This window comes from Lutra lutra, chromosome 10 (assembly GCF_902655055.1).
Source record: "Lutra lutra chromosome 10, mLutLut1.2, whole genome shotgun sequence".
In the NCBI taxonomy this organism is placed as follows: domain Eukaryota; kingdom Metazoa; phylum Chordata; class Mammalia; order Carnivora; family Mustelidae; genus Lutra; species Lutra lutra.
Window position 1 is genome coordinate 63,784,214 of NC_062287.1, and position 18,243 is coordinate 63,802,456.

General features: G+C 55.3%; 1 protein-coding gene across 3 annotated transcripts in view; it reads right to left on the reverse strand.

Annotated features, from left to right (window-relative positions):
- Positions 1-4,163: 4,163 nt before the first annotated feature.
- Positions 4,164-18,243, reverse strand: part of LMO1 (LIM domain only 1) — a 40,397-nt gene continuing 26,317 nt past the window's right edge. For 2 of the 3 annotated variants that reach the window (XM_047694030.1, XM_047694029.1), the window contains 3 exons: positions 8,735-8,948; positions 6,048-6,173; positions 4,164-4,556 (listed from right to left, as the gene is read on the reverse strand). In XM_047694030.1, coding sequence (XP_047549986.1) covers positions 4,451-4,556; positions 6,048-6,173; positions 8,735-8,948 — 446 coding nt within the window. In that variant the 3' untranslated portion in view covers positions 4,164-4,450. Of the gene's footprint in view, positions 4,557-5,586; positions 5,643-6,047; positions 6,174-8,734; positions 8,949-18,243 lie in introns of all 3 variants that reach the window. The other variant, XM_047694031.1, reaches the window with a different exon arrangement.

Genomic DNA, 18,243 nt, shown 5'->3' on the forward strand with positions numbered 1-18,243 from the left:
ACAAGGTCTGCAACACTCAGTGCTGCTGGCATAGTCCAGGGACTGGGCTGTTGTGTTGCGCTGGGAGCACGTAAGCTCAGAGAACGGAGGTCCATGAGGCACCCACGAGAAGCCTTGCATAGGTGTGCAGCCTGGGGGGGGGGGGTCTAGAGAGGAAGAAATTCATATCGGGGGGAACAGCACAGAATTTTCACCATGTTTCATAAAGGGAAAGGCTGCTGCCCTGGAATAAAAATAATTTGGGAGAGTCCAAAATATTTGAATCCAGCTCTATTTTCCTCCACGGGAAACAGGCTTTAAAAGCTCATTTCTCTCTCTGAGCTGCAGATTTCCTTCCTCCCTGAAACCTGGCCCCAGCCTATTTCTCTTCCTGCTACGGCAGTTGCATAGTAAAACTCCCTTTGCTCTGCCCCGTGCCCTGATGGATGTCCTGAGCTGCAGCACCTGCATTCCCCTTCCTAGGTCTGGCCCTGAGCCCCAGGAGAGGGTCTGGAGGCAAGTTCCAGCAAGGGAGGTCGCCTGTTCCATGAAATAGGTGCAGGTGGTGAAAAGGAGAAACCACAGAAAGAAGTGTGATGTGAAACTCATGTAAGCACCAACCCCAGCCCAGAGCGGAGACCAGTGGAGCCTCAGGGGAGCTCAGCGTGGCTGGAGGAGCAGGTGGGAGCTCAGAGGTGCTGCTAGGCTGGGGGCAGACCAACTGATAAGAGGGGCTATCGCTGGGTAACAAATATGGCAGCAACTGGAGGGAGCTCAAGAGCTATCAATTGGTAGTCTACTTGACTCTTGGAAGTCTCAGAGATCTGGGGGGCAAGAGACTCCTGCCCTTGTTGAAACAAGGCAGTACGAACCCCAGGTGCAGGGATGAGGCTTGTCCAGGGGCTTCTGATCATCTAGCATTCTTGAGCTGTGTGTATGTGTGTGTGTGTGTGTGTGTGTGTGTGTATGATATTTTATCTGATGATTTTATCTGATGATTTTCATCTGATGATTTTATCATGATTAAACCAGGCTTGACCAAGTATTTTTCTAGACTAACAGATCTTCACAGCAGCGCATCTTTAGTCATTCATTTTTGGCAGCTATAATTTTAAAGGTAATGCACAGTTGCAGTACAAAGCGTCTGTCCTGAATCTACCCTCACTTGGTGCCAGCGTCCCTAGATGGGCGGTGCTGGGAGCACTCCATGCCAAACATAGTCAGCTGGGCTGTGACGATCACTGACTGCTTTAAGGGAGAAAAGCAACAGTCTCAAAGATGAGACTGCCTAGGCAGGAATTTCACATGGGTTCTGCCTTGGCTCCTGTGCATCTCATGATGTGGTGCGCAGTTTCTGGGGCAAGGCCTGGGAGAAGAGAGATTTCATGATGGGCCATGCAGCACTGTCAAGATTAGAACTGAACTTCTTTCCAAACATGGGACTACCTGGTTCAGCTTCAGGCCAAGGAGCAGGGCATCAGCAGGTGCCATAGTCCATGGGTCCCAGGACCCTCATTAGGGTATCTCTGACATAGGCCACCAAGGAACACAGGGAGGAAAGATGGGGTCCCGCGGGCTGGCTGGAGGACAAGAGGGCCGTGCCTGGCTACCATATGATGCCCGTCCGTGCACAATGCCACCACCCACGTGGCCTGGGCTGAGGCTCGAGCTGCTGCAGCCTCCAGCTATCCATGCTTGATGCTTCCTGTCTCCCCCTACCCTCGTCTTCTGTGGGGCTGCAGCCCCAAGGAGAACCAGGTCAGGGCCACTCATGCCCTTCACTGAACCGCCACCGTGTCAGGCTCTTCTTGGGAGCCCCTGGGGTACTCCCCAGGTGCATAATCGCTGGCGCCAAGCAGCCACAGCAGCCTGGCCCTGCTGCCTGCTACAGGAAGGCCCTGGCCTCCTCTGTGCTCCCCTGCCCTCGTTTTGGTTCCACACCAGCCACATGTCCACAAGGCCCATGTGGTCTCTTCTTGGAGGCACCTGTGGACTGCTGTGGGACTTCCTGGGCGAAGGGTCTCCCACTCAGCAGGTCAGGACATCTGTTATAGTGACCCCAGCTTTTGTAAGCACAGCACTTCACAGTATAGATCTCTGCCTCGTAGCTGCCCTGGGAAACAGATCAGCCCCCATCCTGGACGGGGACCACAACACAGGCTTAAGCGGGGCCCTGGTGTTGGATCTGGCACGTTCCACCACATGCTGAACTGGGGAAAACCCCCAGTAGGGTCTGCGGTGGGCAGAGGAGGGCTGGGGTCCTCCTAGAAGGCCAGCTCTGCTCTCGGGGGCTTCCAGAGGCCGGCTGCCTGATGCGGAGTCTATCTCATTGTGAGTGAATTAATTGTTGTGCAACCTAGAGCAGTGAGACAAGTTAATTACATAATTACTGCAAAACGACATGTTATTTCATGGCTGCAATATGGGAACTCTGTTGGAAACAATTGTAATTGCCCAGAAACGGCATTCGAGTGGCTCCGTTATCTCTCGATAACCATGTAATTAACTCGTGTTACAACTTCATCTGCAGTAAACTCTGAAGTTAGGAATTGGGGGCCCCGGGGTGGGGACAGCCCTCCTTGGCCTGAGGGCCCAGGGAGAGTCTGGCACAGGGTAGGGAGTTCTGCTACCAATCAGGGAAATGATTCGCTTTTCCAAGCTGAGGGAGAAAATTCCTCACTACAGACTCCAGTCCTCAAATTCACGCACTCTGACTCGGTCCCCATCTCACACTGCCACACACAGCTCCCCAGTTCGAGTCACATCAGACACATCACACAAAAAAATCCCACTGCAGCCAGGCCACCTGGCTCTTTGCCGCTCTTCTGTCACAGGAGAGGGACACCCCACAGATGAGAACCCCTGCGCCAAGATCCTTGGCCCTAGTGATCCCTGCCCACGGACTGGGCCACCAACCACAAAACCACCATGTGGGGAGGAAGCCTGCTCCCAGGGCCCGAAAGGCCTGGCCATGCTCCCACGTCACTCTCAGTGGAGGAGCAGGCCTGGGGCAGGGTGACACGCAGTTCCCCATCCAGGAGCAGGCAGAGCTGGAAGCAGCGAGCAGGCTCCATCCACCCTGGGCTCTGGGCCAAGTCCAGGGTGAGAACAGTCCCCAGAGAAGGAGGAGCAAGTGGCCTGACAGTGGTGAGGAAGCCTGTCCACACAGCCTTCCCCATCCAGGCTTTGGATCCAGGCAGTCCCTATTTGTCATACCATTCATTGCCCAGCGGGGCATGGAAAATGCCCTGGGCATCTGGCTGGATGGCTTTTCCCGGCTACTTCTGCCTACACACCCATCCGCTTGTGTGTCCATGTCTCCTGACTGCCAGCATGCACATCTGTCTGACTGCGTGTGTCCACTGGATGGGCTGTCTCTGACTCTCCGCGGTTGTCGCAAGTGGTCGTGGTCCGCGGAAGGCCACTGGCCCGTCACAGTTTTCCCTGTGGGGTTCATCCCCACTGTGCTGGACTCCGCTTGCTTTCCTGGCTTTCTCCCTCCTTCTCAAGGGCAGGGACTGTGTCCGATCCATGATTCATCCACATGGCTGGTGCTTGCAGCACGGGGATGAGACAGAGTGGATTAAGGTTTGCTGAATGAATGAATGAAAGCCTCTAGCCTGCGTGGGTTGAATACAGGCTGACAAGATTGTTCTTGGTCACCCAGGAGCGCAGAAAGTCGGGCCCTAGGACAGGCCCAAGCTGCAGGGAGGAGACAGCAAAGGCTGTCCATCACCCTGAAATAGAAGAGGGGTTTGTGAAAGGTATTACCAAAGTAGGAGGCTCGGGATTCGGGGTCTCACTATGGGAACAGGTCAAGGCTAGGTTCCTGGCTGGTGGTCTCAGTGGAGGGAGGCCACACAGGAACCCAGGGAAGGGAGGGTTTCATCTTGCTTCTCTTTATCTTGGGGGCCAGGGTATAGGCTCTTCCAGGAGGAGGGGAGGACACCCCCGGTCCCACCTCTGGCTGTGGGATACATGGGCTTGTCCCCTTCCCTCTAGCTTCTACCCCCTAAAGCCCACCTGGAGCTCCCCTACTCTGCCCATCAACAGCACACACTGGAGCCCCAGGTCCTGCTCTGTGCCCGGCTTTAGGGAGCCCAGGGGAGGGCCCTGTTCCACTCCCAAGCAGAGGAGAGGGACCCCCAGGTCTGTATCAGTCAGGTGATCAACGCACAGTAACCTCCCCGGAAACATTCATAAGTTTAATCCACGCCAGTAATAAAATCGCATTACATTTCTCATAAAATAAATGTTCCCATTTATATACAGAAGACAGACTGTACAGGCCCAGCCTGGCCCCAGGAGGGGTCACACACAGACGGGCAGCAGAGGAAGGGCCGTCCCTCCCATCGAGGACGGAGGAGTTCTAATCGGCAGGAGAGTGGCTGGCCGGCCAGGCGGGTGGGCAGACGGGCAGACGGGCAGACAGGCAGACGGACAGATGGGCCTGGAGGCCAGGCGCTGGGCATTACTGAACCTGGGATTCAAAGGTGCCATTGAGCTGTCCCTCCTCATAGTCCATCTGACACAAGATCATGTTGTTCTTCAGGAAGAATTTGTCTCCCACACAAAATCTGGAAAATCCAAGCAGGAGAGAGAGGCCATGGAGGGGTCCCAGTGGATGGTGGGGGCTCCAGACAGGCCCCAGCCCAGCCCAGGAGGTAGACATGTGAGAACTGAGGTCCTGGAGAGTTTGTTCCTTCAACTTTCCAGAAGGGATCCCTTAAAGGTCTCATAGCAAACCTGGTCAATCACCCTGGGTCAGCCCAGTCCTCATCTAGGCCCTGTAGTCTGGGGTATAGGACAGACAGATGGACAAGTCTGGGCCATAGTTGGGTCTTCCCTGGAGGGGTGGGGTTGGTGGGAAGCTCTAGGAATATCCTACCCCAGTCCCGGAGAGGGAGAAAGAGAGAGAGGGACAAAGAAACAGAAAAAGACCGAGAGAGGAGACAGGTGGAGAAAGGTAGAAATGGGGGAGGAGGAAGGGGTAAAATGGTTGATTTTTCTATCCTTCTGTTCCTTTTCCCAACTTAAGAGGATGACTCAGTGAAACTCTTCCTTTGAACAGAATCTGTAGGTTTCCTGGAACATCCTTCCAGAAGGAGGTGACCCTGTCCTACCATCTTCCCTCCCACCCAGAGAAGGCCTTGCTTTGCTACCCGCCCGCCCGCACCCCCCACCCCTCCGTCCTTCTAAAGTATGGGAGGATTAGGCTTTTTCCCCAAAGATTTCCCCAGGGTGGCTAGGCCTTCAGCCAGACCCCTGGGTCATAGGCTCAGTCCCAGAAGATCCCAATCCCACCACCAGGTGGCACTGCAACTTCACCAAGCCCTCTTAGCCTCAGGTCTGTCTGAACCCCCCTCCCGCCCCCGCCCCCATGATCCCCCTAGGCCTTCCCTACAGATTCCTCAGGACCTCATCCTCTGGGAACACTTGGAGGAGCCCCTTCCTGTCATGGGGGCTCCTGAGAAAAGGGCTTGTCTTCCAGTGTTAGGCCCCCAAGACAGGGCTGAGAGGTTCTGGCCCTTTAGGTCCCTGGGGCCTCCCACAGGGCTGGGACATGGTGTAAGGGTCAGAAAGTGGCTGGGCTGGACCCAGACTCACAGGAGTGAGTAGCTGTTCCCATCAGGGCATTCCCTTCCAGGCACAGGAACTCCTCACTGAAATGTAGAAACATGCACATACATATGGCCCGGTAGACCCCTGGCACATTTGAATGTGTGCATGTTCGTACTCACTTGTCATGTGCGCACAGCACACGCACGCCTGCCCTGTACATGCACGTTTAAAAATCCACACACGCGCATGACACGATGTTCATACACAGTAAGCACGTGCATGCGTGACCCATCACACCCACACAGACGTGGGCCCTCCAAACACATACACAACAGTGCTAGAGGGCCCACATCCGGCTACGAGGCTCAGGCATACATGAAACACACATATGCACATGCATGTTCATGACCACATGACATCTGAGCCCGTGCATGTTTGCACGCACGCGCCCGCTGTGCGCTGGCCCCGCAGGCAGCAGCTGGGGTCTGCTCTAGGTACGCACTCACCTCTGGTTGCAGAGCTGGCAAGCGAAGCAGTCGAGGTGATACACATTGTCCCGGGCCCGCATCACCATCTCGAAGGCTGGGATCAGCTTGCTACAGGCAGCGCAGTTGCCCGTGGTGCCAAAAAGCCTGCCAGGTGTAGGGTGCAGAGGGCTCAGGGGCTGGTCAGGGTTGGGGGACAGAGGAGCGGCCTCTACCCGGGGCCCTGCGGGTCCCTACTCCTGGGTGCTTGGCAGGTGGGCCTAGGCAAGGGGGAAGGAACACAGAGGGCAGCCTCTGGATTCTGCTAAGAGATTGGGCTTCAGAGAAATCAGTTCAGCCACCCATGGAGGGCAGCGTAGGGGCTCAGGGGTTGGGTGACACTGTCCTTCTCTGGGCTGGACTGACAAGATCCCCCTCCCAGGCTCCCACTGGGGCTGGGCTACTGGGACCTAGGGCCAGTGGAAGAACACTGGGCTGGGCCATGAGCAAGTACTCGAGTCACACAAGCATGAACTCAGGGGCAGTCCACTGGCCCTCAGGCAGGTCCTGGGTCTCTCTGAGCCTCCTTTATTTTGACTATGAAACGGAGACCGAAGAGCATTCTTTGCAGGCTTGTTGTGGAAACTTCGGTTAAGTTCTCAGTCCTGGACCACTTAGTGAATGCCTCTACTGAGTGTGTTTGCCACGTGCCAGGACGTGTTCTGAGGGCTGTACTGAGATCAACTCATTTAATTCGACAACAACCCTGTGGGGTGGTCTTTTTCAGCAACCAACTCACTGGGTGACTTGCCTAAATCCCTTTTTCCTCTTCCTGGATCTCAGCATAACCTTTTTCAAAAGGGGGCTCTGGACTAGGTGATCCTGCTCAAAGATGCTTCTAAAATAGGACAAACGCCCAAAGAAAGTTCCAAGGCCATCTGCCCAAGGCCTCTTTCACACAGGCATTCCCTCCTCCTAGCTGCTGGTTGCAGAGCTTTGGGATGGGACGCTCACTTTCTCCCCATGTAGGCAAGTCTCGGGCCAGGTATCCCAATGGTTGAAGCCCCCACCCAGGCTCCCCTTTGCTTCTTTTCTGCACACCGGCTGAGCAAGTCCCAAGTGAGGCAAGGGGGCTGAGAGGCAGGCGAGAGACCCCGTAATCCCTGATTTGTCCAGCCCAAGCCCAGGCGCCTGCTGCTCAAGCTTGGCTCCATTATTCATCAGCCTGAGCTGCCTGGTGGCTCAGATTAAGGCAGACAAAGACTGGGCCGCAACATCTGCCTGCCAAGGGGGGCCTCATTGCCCCCAGTGGCTGCAGGGGGGCAGCCTTCAGAGAGGCCTCTCTGGGGAGGAGCTGCCCCAGAAAGCCCCACCCCCACCCCAGCCCACTGACCTACCTGGCCCCAAAGTCATTCCTTGGCCTCTGCCAGAGCCCAGAAACAATACCTTCAGCTCCAGTAGGTGGCAGGGCTCAGAATGCGTGTGGGTGCTTAGACTCTGCTGAGGAGTCCATCCTACACTGTGGCCCCTCCCGCCCAGGTCCCGGGGACCCTTGGGTTGGTATGCCAACTCTCCTCAACCTGGGAGGTCCAGCCCCCAGGGGCTGTCCGAAATCTTCCAACTTGGAGGTCATCGAGGGGGGAGTCCCCAGAAATATCCTTCCTTAGACCCTCCTCCTGGCCTCAGCCCTTTCCTCCAGCCCAGCAAGGAGCACTGAGTCACACAGGTCTTAGATTATTGCGATACTTAAAAAACTTCTGGCTGAAGGCAGAAGTTGAAAGAGGAGGTGCAGGCAGGTAAACCCTAGGCTCTTCCCGAAAGTAAGGCAGCATCTGCTGATAACCCTGCCCACTACCATGGCCCAGACCTGAGCAGTGGGAGGCCCCCCATGAAGCCCTTGCCTGACCTATTAATTAATGCAATGGGCCTTCCTTCCTCGCAAGGCCTGGCCTCGGCCACCCAGCCAAATGTAGATGCTGGGTCTCAGCCAAGGCCCCCACTTTGTGGCCTCCTTCCAGCCTTGCTGATGTCATAAATGGCCTAAGGGAGGGTTAATTGGGGGAGACAGCCCCAGGGAATAGGATCTAGGTTGTGGGGGGAGGGCGGGTTAGAGCTCCAAGGAATGCGAGCTGGGGAAGCTTTCGTCTTCATAATTAACTATTTACGGAGGGACAAACTGCTGCTTGGAGAAGGTCAGAAGCTAGAGGGTTCAGAGCTAGTTAAACCCAGGTCTTTAAGCTCCAACATCAGTGGTCCTTCTCCCAGGGTCTGGCTACCTGCCAGATGCCCCAGGCACCCAGGTCTCTAATGCCAGGGCCCGCTGGGCACAGGGAAGAGGAGGCAAGGAGACTTCACCAGGCAGGAGGGGCCCAGGGAAGTCAAAGCTTGACCACCTGGTCCTGGAAGGCCTCTGAGGTGTCTCCTCCCAGATTCCAGGGACAGGGTGGGTCAGAAGCACCTGACAAAGACAGGCAGAGCCAGGCTGGTACCCTTGGGAAACTTATCTCAGGTGTCCCACGGTCGCAAAGGCTGGCTCAGGCCCTGTGCTGGGCGCTGAGCCAAGCAGCTGACAGTGTGGCTCTGTCTTTGGGGCTCTGTGGACATCTGGGGGAGGAGGGCCGGGCCAGGATGGTCAGGGATGAGCACTCAGGGCCTGGGTCTAGAGGCAGGGGCAGAGCCACGCAGGACCTGGGGGTGGGGTGGGGGGCTGGGGCCGGCGGGAGGCGCACCTCAGGTAGTCGCGCCGGCACAGAATGAGGTTGGCCTTGGTGTAGAGGGTGGAGCCCACCTCGCCCAGGCGGCAGTCGCAGCAGGCACACTTGAGGCAGTCCTCATGCCAGTACTTGTCCAGTGCCTTCAGCAGGTAGCGGTCCTTGATCTTGCGGTTGCAGCCCGCACAGCCCTTCTGCTTGCCTTTGGGCTGGACGGAGAGCATGGGCACGCCTGTAGATGGATGGACAACAGATGGACCGACACGGTATTGACTCTGTGGCTCCAGGGCTCAGGCCCATCCTCTCGAGGAATGGGAGCCCACTGCTTCTACCTGTTGCCCCCTCCAGGGTGGGGACTCCCAGAGTCCTCACTTGTTCCCCAGCAAGCACCCCCCACCGACCCTGACCCCGAGGTCCTGTCCTTTGAGCCACACGGCACAGGCTGTTCCCCCTGCCTGCAGAGGTCCCTCCAGAAGCTGCAGGCAGCCTGCGGAACCCCACATCAGCCTGGCTGCACAGCACACATGTGGCCGCAAAGGCCTAGCCCCGGAGCTGTTTGTCCCCATCTGGCCACAGCCTCCTGCGCCGTCTGCTTGTCAGGAGGCCTGAACTCTCCTCATGCAGGCCCATCTGCCTGGCTCTTCCGGCAGCCCTAAGAACTGAATCTCACAGTGGACTTGGGTCCACTGCGACTCCCAGATCTTTTGGCTACCTCAAGACTTGTACCTGGGACCCTTTCACCCTCAATCAGCCTACAGACTCTTGGTTCACTCCTGTGGAACTGTGGTGGTATCAGGAAGAGTGTGGGATACCCCACGACACTCCCAGTGGGGAGCAGGAGCCCTGGGGGTCCCCGCGGACCGAGCAGGGAGACAGCAGGGCCTGGCCTCCTCTGGGCTCTCCTCAGCAATGCTTCCAGCTAGATTCAAACTTCCTACCTGCCCTGGCCTGAGGCTGGGGAGGTTCTGAGTCTCTGAACCCTTGCTCAGCCCATCAGGACACAGTCTCTGAACCATGGGGTTCCCCCCACCCCACCCCCAGGGCCCAAGCATGCCTCTCAACATACAAGAAAAAACTACAAAAGCTAGGAATTTCAGCATGGAGTTTACTGGAAAGAGATGCTGAGCTCCCAGCAGGTAAGTATGTGTACTCACGCACACCCCATGCACAGAGGCCTAGCGTGTAGGCACGTGCGTGTGTGTGCACAGAGACTCAGGCTCCTAGCCCCAGGCCACGGTGGCACAAGCAGTGACCGCAGGGAGTAACAGCAAGGAGGAGGTGGGGACAGAGGTCATCCTGAGTCTGGACATCCAACACGGAGCCCTGAGGCATGACTGTGGTGAAGACTGATTAGAGTGAAATGCAGGGAGTCTCAGAGTCGAGACCCAGGACTGGGGCAGGTGTGGGGCACCTGTACGAGCTGCCTGAGAACCCCTCATGAAGACGGTGGGGGTGGCAGTGCACCTTCCCTGACCAAGGCTCAGGAGCACAGAGGAGTCCCCTCTGGAGGGAAGAGCCCACCTTTTCCTGCCTCCCTGGCTCTCCACCAAGCCCATGAAGTCTGCCCTCCTCCTGGCCCCATCCTCTCCAAGGGACCCCAGCACTCTCTAGGGTACCTGGGTTCAGTTCCCTCTCCCTGGTATCCCTCTTATCCTCCTATCCCTGCCTCCACTCACTGCCTTCGGCCCAGAGTTGGAGCGGCTTCCTTCCCCTTCCCTCTTCCTGGTGTCTGACCCTTCCTCAGACTTGAGAAAAGAAGCAGCCTCCAAGAGACCTCAGCCTTAGAATCCGCAGATGTCAGGCCAGAAGGGCCCTCTGAGCTCTTCCAGGCAAATGCTCCAAGGAATGCTGGGGAAACTGAGGCACAGGTCTGAAGGTAAGGTCTAGTATAAGCCTCTCATCACCCAGCAGGCTCCGGGGGTCCTCCCTGCTGCTGTGCTTTGCTGCCTCTTCAGACCTCTCCTGGGTGGCCCTCTAGGGCCCAGGAGCAGGACAGGTGACGGCAGAGGGGACGCCACACTGACTGGCAGTGGACTCTCCTTCCTCCTTCCTCCAGTCCCTGCAGGGCCTGTTAGCTGGTATGCCTGCTGCCTAATTTCCTTAATGCAGCTCTAAAGGTTAATTGGTCTGAGAGTGATGAGGCTGAGGATGACTATGTCCTCAGGCCTGCCTGTGTCTCCTCTGCCAGGGTCCAGTCTGGTCACAGAGCTCTGAGGAGGCCGCAGGAGTCAGCTAGGGAGCAGGCAGCCCTGAGAGCTAAGGGAGCTCTGAAGGGTTCCTTCCAAGGCCAGACCTACAGGGTGAGGGAAAATGGGGGAGGGGTATGGAGAGCTGGATGTGAGGAGGTCTTTGGAACGACTGTCTCTGGGTCCTGCGGAGGGAATACCCAGCCGGCACAGCTATAAGTACACACTCACCAACTTACAAAATCTCAGGCTGGGTCTCTAGGATAGCCCCACCAAGGCTGGTTTTCCCCTTACGACCGGGACAGGCAGCAGCTCGAGTCCCCCTCCCCAAGAGAGGGCTGGCATGGCTCCTGGACAGGCTGGCCTTTAGAGCTGAGGCCCCAGCACGCCTAGCTGCAGATCCTACGGAGCTGTGATCTGTAGCACTAGCTGGGCCTGAAATTGACAGGACCCAGGAAGGCCGTGAGGAGCAAAGCCACAAGCCAGCCCAGGTCCTCTGCGCCCTGCCCATGGCAGGGCTCCATAAGGCCTGGGAACTCTGTTTCCTGGGCCCTGGAGAACTCTTAAGAAGCCACAAGGCTTCTGCCAAACAGTGTCTGACGTTCACCGACACACAGAACTCCAGCCTGGCTAAGGAGCTCCCAGAACATATGGGGACCTTGGGCTTTCTCTGCCTAGAAAGGCTGAGGTCCTGGGAGAAGTCTGACTCACTCCTTCCTTCTTTACCGAACACCCACACTGTGTTTGCTCTCTCATAGGGCTAGTTCAGGAGACCTGAAAACACTCCTGAAAAGGCAAAGAGGTTTAAAGGGGGCATCTCTCCTGTTCCCCAAATGGAGTGAGATGTTCCCCAGAGGGTCAAGGCTTGCCCTCACCACCCTGCCTCCCCAACCCCCAGCCAGCCCGCCAGTCAGCCCTGCAGACACCTCTTCCCTCCCTCCCTCCCCTGCCTGGCTCTGGGAGCTGAGCCTCGGGCCATGCACTTTCCATTAAGGAGATAGCATCCCTTTGCTGAAGTCCATTTGGGATCCATTTTAGTGTTATCTAAAAATCAAATCTACATGGTAATCCTTTTAATGTACTCCTGACTTTAGAAAAAAAACAGCTTTGCGCTCCTTCAGGAAAGGTTTTAAAGCATTACCCAGTAATTACTACTCACCCATGAAAACACTGATATTTTACAATGGATGATGTTTGAGCCTGCCCGCATACATGGGCACACGCTCAGACACACGCAGGACCCAGCAAAATAAACCAGTTCACATAGCCCATGTGTTACCCCTACATCTCAGGGTGTGGGGGGGATGCCATTCGAGGGGAGGCAGGCCAAACCCCAGCCCGCCTCTATGCCAGGCAGGCTGATAGGAGAAGGAGGCAGCCTCCGGGTCTGACTCATCGGCTGCCAGACACTTACCCTCAGCTCTTTAATCTGGGGAAAAGCCAGACAGTCCCAGTGACCAGGAGGGACTGCCAGAGGTCATTCAGCTCTTCCTGTACCCACTCTCCAGCCATGAGAGAAGCCCTTCTCTTCACTTGGACCCCCCAGGGGTCTGCCACGTCAGATTCAAGTAAGTCCCCAGTAATCCCTGCCCAGATATCCCAGGCCAAGCTGCACCCCCCCCCCCCATATCGGGTATGTGAACTTCTCCAAACTGCCAAGCCCACCAGCTCCCAGTTCCCCTGATGCCTCCCTCCAGCTTGGACAGCAGGCTTAGCCCAGCTGGGGAGCACTCCTGCTACTTCCCACAAGCTCCTCCAAAGCCAGTCCTCCACCTGCCAAAGCCCACCCCACCCGGCCCTGGGTCACTCCCAGCTATGTCCTGCGCCACTGCGGCCACTGCTGGCAACTCCAGCTGGCATCAGAGACCCCCTCCCACTGCTAGCTTGTCCTGCTTGGCACTGCGGGATCTGGTCCCTGCAGAATCCTAGAATAACATCCCTCTCCAACCTGCATATGGACCTGGTCTGCTTCTATCCCAGCACCTTCCCTCCACCATGGCTCCAGGAAGAAATGCCTTGCCCTATGCATCCCACCTGCCACCCAAAGTCAGAGTCAGCAGTGGCTGTGAGGTGCAGGGCACAGAGCTTGAAGTCAGAGAGCCTATTTTCCAGCCCGAGCACTGTCCCAAGGAGCTCAAGGGCCTGGCGCAAATCCCCCATCTTTCTGACTTGCTTCTGTGAAATGGGGAGCCAAAAAGATGGTGGCGAGGACAGAACAAGGTCATGCATACTGAGGCACAGCAGAATCTGGCTTCCAGGGGGGACTGACACGAAAACTGGGGAGTATTCTTAATATGCGTCCCAGGATGCCCTCCCCCTGTTCTGACCCTTGTTTCGTTGAACTTTTTATCTTGACACAATTTCAAGCGTTCAGAGAAGTTGCAAAATAGAAAGAATTCCTGTCCACCTTTTGCCTAGATTCCCTAAATAGGAACATTTTACCATATTTGCTTTATTCTTCTCTATACAGCTACCTATGATTTTTTTCCCTGACTCATTTGCGAGTTGGGTTCAGACAGGAAGGCTCACACTCCTAAATACTTTGATGTGTTTTTCCTAAAAGCAGGGACATTCTCTCACGTAGCCACAATACAATTAACACAACCAGGAAATTATCCTTGATCTAACACTATTACTTGCGGACTTCATTCAGATCTGACCGATTCCCCCAATAATACCCTTTATGGCAAACTAACATTCTGGATCCTGCATCGCTTTCACTTGTCAAGTTTAGTCTGTTTAAATGTGGAAGAATTCCCAAACCTCTCTTTGTGTTTCAAGACACTAGCATTTTTGAAGAGTCCAGGCCGGTTACGGAGTACCCTTCAGTTTGGGTTTGTGACGCCTTTGACGGTGTGACTTTAATTCCTCTGTGCTTCGGTTTTCTTTGTTGTCAAATGAGTATGAAAACAGTCCGCATCTCACAGAGATGCCGTGAGGAATCAGGGAGCCAGTCTCTGCGAAGTGCTTAGGACTGACGGGACCGGCAATCAAAGGTTAGCCCTGATCGGTGTCACTTTATCTGGTGCAGGGGAAGGGATGACCTTAGTCACAGCTCCATCTCAGTCCCCTAAAATAGTGATGATCACAAACTTCGAGGCAAATACACGAATTTGAATATGTGACTCTGGTTAAAGTCACATAGGCGCCGGCTCGAGTCCAGAGTCACCCGAAGAACAGTCCCGTGGTCGCGGCAGACCCGTGTAGGAGGAAGCAGCGCCGCCTGGCTGATGGGCAAGCAGGTGGGAAGGGATCACTATGGCAGCTCAGGGAAGGCCCCCCAGGGGCCACAGGTGGGTGTTCCCTTGGCAGCTCTCGTCATCTCTGTATGTGTCTCAGTGGTGCTTCTAAACCTGTCTCCACACACCGCATTTCGGCCACCTGGGGCAGAAGCTGGGCTCCCCTGGGGCTTCTTATTCCCATTTTACCAATGAGAAAACTGAGGCCCAAGAACGGTTCTGACCTGTCAGGGGACACATGGGTAGAATGGGACAGCGCTGGGATTTGAATCCCAGGTCCAAGCCCCAGCTTCGTTGGCTATGCTCTCAGACTGTGTGCTACGAACCTCTTGAGGTGCTTGTGGACCCCAGGCGGGAGACATTAAAACAAAGAGCGACAGAGACTCAGGACAAGCCTGCAAACATGCACAGCAGCACACAGGTGCTTGTGTGCAGACACGTAAACACACGCACATACGCCAGCTCCACGAGAGGTGGGACTGCGCCGATTTTCCCCACGGTGGTTTCATCCCACAGCCTGGCACAACGCTGGCGTCTAGCAGCTGCTCGCACACACCCCTGCATCCGCGCACACATGTGACGGGCGTGCTCAGGTATTACACACACCTACACACAAGTGGTCACAGCACCTTTACTGCCTTTTAAAACACAACATTTCCGGGCACCTGGGTGGCTCAGTGGGTTAAGCCTCTGCCTTTGGCTCAGGTCATGATCTCAGGGTCCTGGGATCGAGCCCCACATCGGGCTCTCTGCTCGGCGGGGAACCTGCTTCCCCCTCTCTCTCTGCCTGCCTCTCTGCCGACTTGTGATCTCTGTCAAATAAATAAATAAAATCTTAAAAACAACAACAACAAAAAAACCCACAACATTTCCAAAAAGTAGATGGTTGCTCGAAATTGAGCTCTGATTTGAGCAAAACCCACGAGGAAGAGGCCTGGTGCCCGGTTCTCAACACCACCTTCCCAAGGAAACGGAAGAGTGGGAGCCCCTGGGTTTTACCCACACAGACCCAGGGCACTGCTGGGGATTCTTCAGAAAGGCAGTCCCATGCTTTGCACCCGCTCCAGCTGCTGCAGGTGGGGCGGGGTCTGCGGTCTTTGGGGATCTGGGTCATAGCCAAGCTGCAAGGTGCTTGTGCCCATGTGGGCCCACACCTGGGCCTGGAAGGGCAGAGGAGGGTCCCAAACAGAGCCAGCCAGTGACCCCACCACAGCATCAGTCCTGTTTAATAAGGAAATTTGAAAGTGTAATCTAATTCCGCAGAATCTCTTTAAATCTCGTTTTCTCAGAAGTAACTTGATTTCGCACGGACACATCCAGCCTTGTGAAAAGACCTCCATTTCACACCAGTTTTATCTCCACAATTTCTCGTCTCACTGCACTCCTATCCCAGGGCCTTGCCATGCGGCAGGCGAGGCCTGAACTAATAGCATTTCCTACTCATTTGGAATCAAAAGCCAACGAGAACAACTGTTGAAACGCGTGGCTACAGCCACCTAGAGCACGTTCATTACCACACCTCCGTGCACCCCTTTGCAGATGGCGTGCTCATTGCGTGAGAAGAGGGAGAGAAGTCAGGTTCCCGTGGCTTCCAACTCCCCATTGGGCCAGGGGAGGGATGCTGGAGCGGTGGCCAACTCACTGGAGGACTGGTCCCTTTTGCCCTGGCACTGCCCCTCAAAGGGGCTGGTGTAAGAGGCAGGTGGTGTAGACACAAAGACTGGGGGCCCTGCAGAGAGACGGGTTTGACTTGAATTCTGGCTCCATCGCTTCTCAGCTCTGCCTCACTTTCCCTCCCTGCTAAATGAGGACAGCCCACTTTAAAGAATTATTCTGAGGGTTAAATTAATGGACAAAAAGTACAATGTATGGATGAAGCACACTGATATAGTGGCCTAAAAAAATCAGCTAAGGGACATCTGAGTGGCTCAGTCGATTAAGTGTCTGCCTTCGGGTCAGGTCATGATCCCAGGGTCCTGGGATCAAGTCCCCCATCAGGCTCCCTGCTCAGTGGAGAATCTGTTTCTCTCTCTGCCTGCTGCTCCCCACTGCTTGTATGTTCTCTCATCCTCTCTCTCTGGCAAATAAATAAATCTTTCTAAAAAATCAGCTAAGAAAAATGATCTATGTCTTACAATCCAATAATTCTCTTCCTAGGTATTCCCCCACCAGAAATGACAGCATATGCCCATGAGAGGGGATGTACAAGGACGTCCAGAGCAGTTTTCTCCACAACGGCCCTAACCTTCAAACACCACAAATGCCCATCAACGACAGCAAAACGGATAACACACTGTGGTGTGCTCACAGAGTGGAATACCACACAGCCATGAAGAAGAAGGATCATGGGTACACAACAACATGGAGAATCGGACAGCATAATGCTGAATGAAAGAAGCCAGCCAGACACAAAAGCTACGTACGGTATAATTCTATCTCTATGCATTACCCAAACAGGCAAAACCGGTCTGTGGTGAGAAATGTCAGAATAATGGTGTATGTTATCACGGGGCAGGAGGTTTGAGGAAGCCCGCTGAAGAACTGAAAATGTCCTGGTCTTGATCTGGGTGGTGTTTAAAGGGGTGCACGTAAATGCAGAAGCTCGTTGGACTGAACATTTGAGACTTGCACCTCTTACTGCATATACGTTCCACCTCTAAGAAAAAAATAAAGAACTGAGATGGACACGCCTCAACCAAGACTTTGGAGGCTTCTCCATAAAACCCACCATTTACTCTGTACTCACTACACCTGAGATCTCAGGGAATCCTCGGATTCACTCTAACGTCCTAATGATGACCCCCATTCAACAGATGAGGAAGCAGAGGCCTAGGGAGGTTCAAGTCCTTACCCAAGGTCACACAGCTAGGAGGCTGCAGGGCAGGGACTGAACCCTCTCCTGGCCAACTGTGGACTTCAGATTCTCACCCAGCCCACGACCCATGGCTTCTCTGCACAGACTGGTTGGGGAACGTTTACTGGGGCAGCGTCTGGGTCCCCCTCTGTGGCCTAGATGCCAGGATGATCCCGGGGTGGGGGCCAGCAGCACTCCTAGAGCAGGACCTCGGTTAAGAACAGGAGAAATGATGGCAGGGCACAGTCCCTATGCTCAGGTGAGCCACAGGCCCCTTCTGCTCCATTGGTGGTTCCAAAGGAGCTATAAGCTATAGCTGCTGTGGGACCTTGGAAGGGCTTAGAGGTGGGGCCAGAAGGGGGACAGGGACCAGAAGGGCTGTGTAGCAGCAGATGTAAGATGCCTGCATGCAGCCTTGAGAGGGACAAAGAAGCCCTGAGACGGCACATGTCCTCACATGTCCTCAGGGCAGTGGGCTGAGCTGTGAGGGGAGGACCAGGGGGGCTTCAGACCCAGAATCCAGTTGCTGGGGGGGGGGCCTCAATCAACAGCCAGGGGCTGGTGTGTGAATGAGGGAAGTGGGGGGCACCTAGAATGGGGCCCAACTCAGGGTAAGAAACTGAAAGGAGGTCCAGCAATAATTGCCTTCTCTAAAGTGTTAAGTCCCTTCCTGTGTCCATAGCCCATCACAGTAGGGCTGGTGGGAGCACCAGGCAGTGCTGTCCCCGTATACCTGCAGCTGCTACAGTCACGTTCAACAGCAGGATGATAGCCTTTACTGCCTACTCTGTGCCGAGTGCTTTACATTCATGAACGCTCGTCTTTGTGATGACCAGGAGGTCAGAGAAATCATACAACCTGCCCCATGGCAAGCCTAGGAGTGGCTAAGTGAGGGGGCCTGGGACCCAGACTGCTGACCCCAGCCCCTTCGTGCTCTAGCTCCTTGCTCTGGTGGTATGGCATCATGATTTTCCTAAGCATTGGGGAAAGTGAAGTTCTGCTTGGACTCAATCTGGTCGCTGCCAAAAGAAGAAAGTTCTAAACACAGCTTGCAGGGTACATCAGGGCAGGACAGGCCTCTGGGCCCCAGCGCCCTCCAGAGGACCCATTTCCTATGAGGGTGTATTTCTGCAGCAGGTTTTAGGGGATCAAACCTCCTTAGGAATGGTGTGTCCTAAAGCCTGGCCCTGCCGTGATCTTCGAGTGTCTGGAGGTGAAGGGGCTGAGCTATCTCCACGCACATCTCAC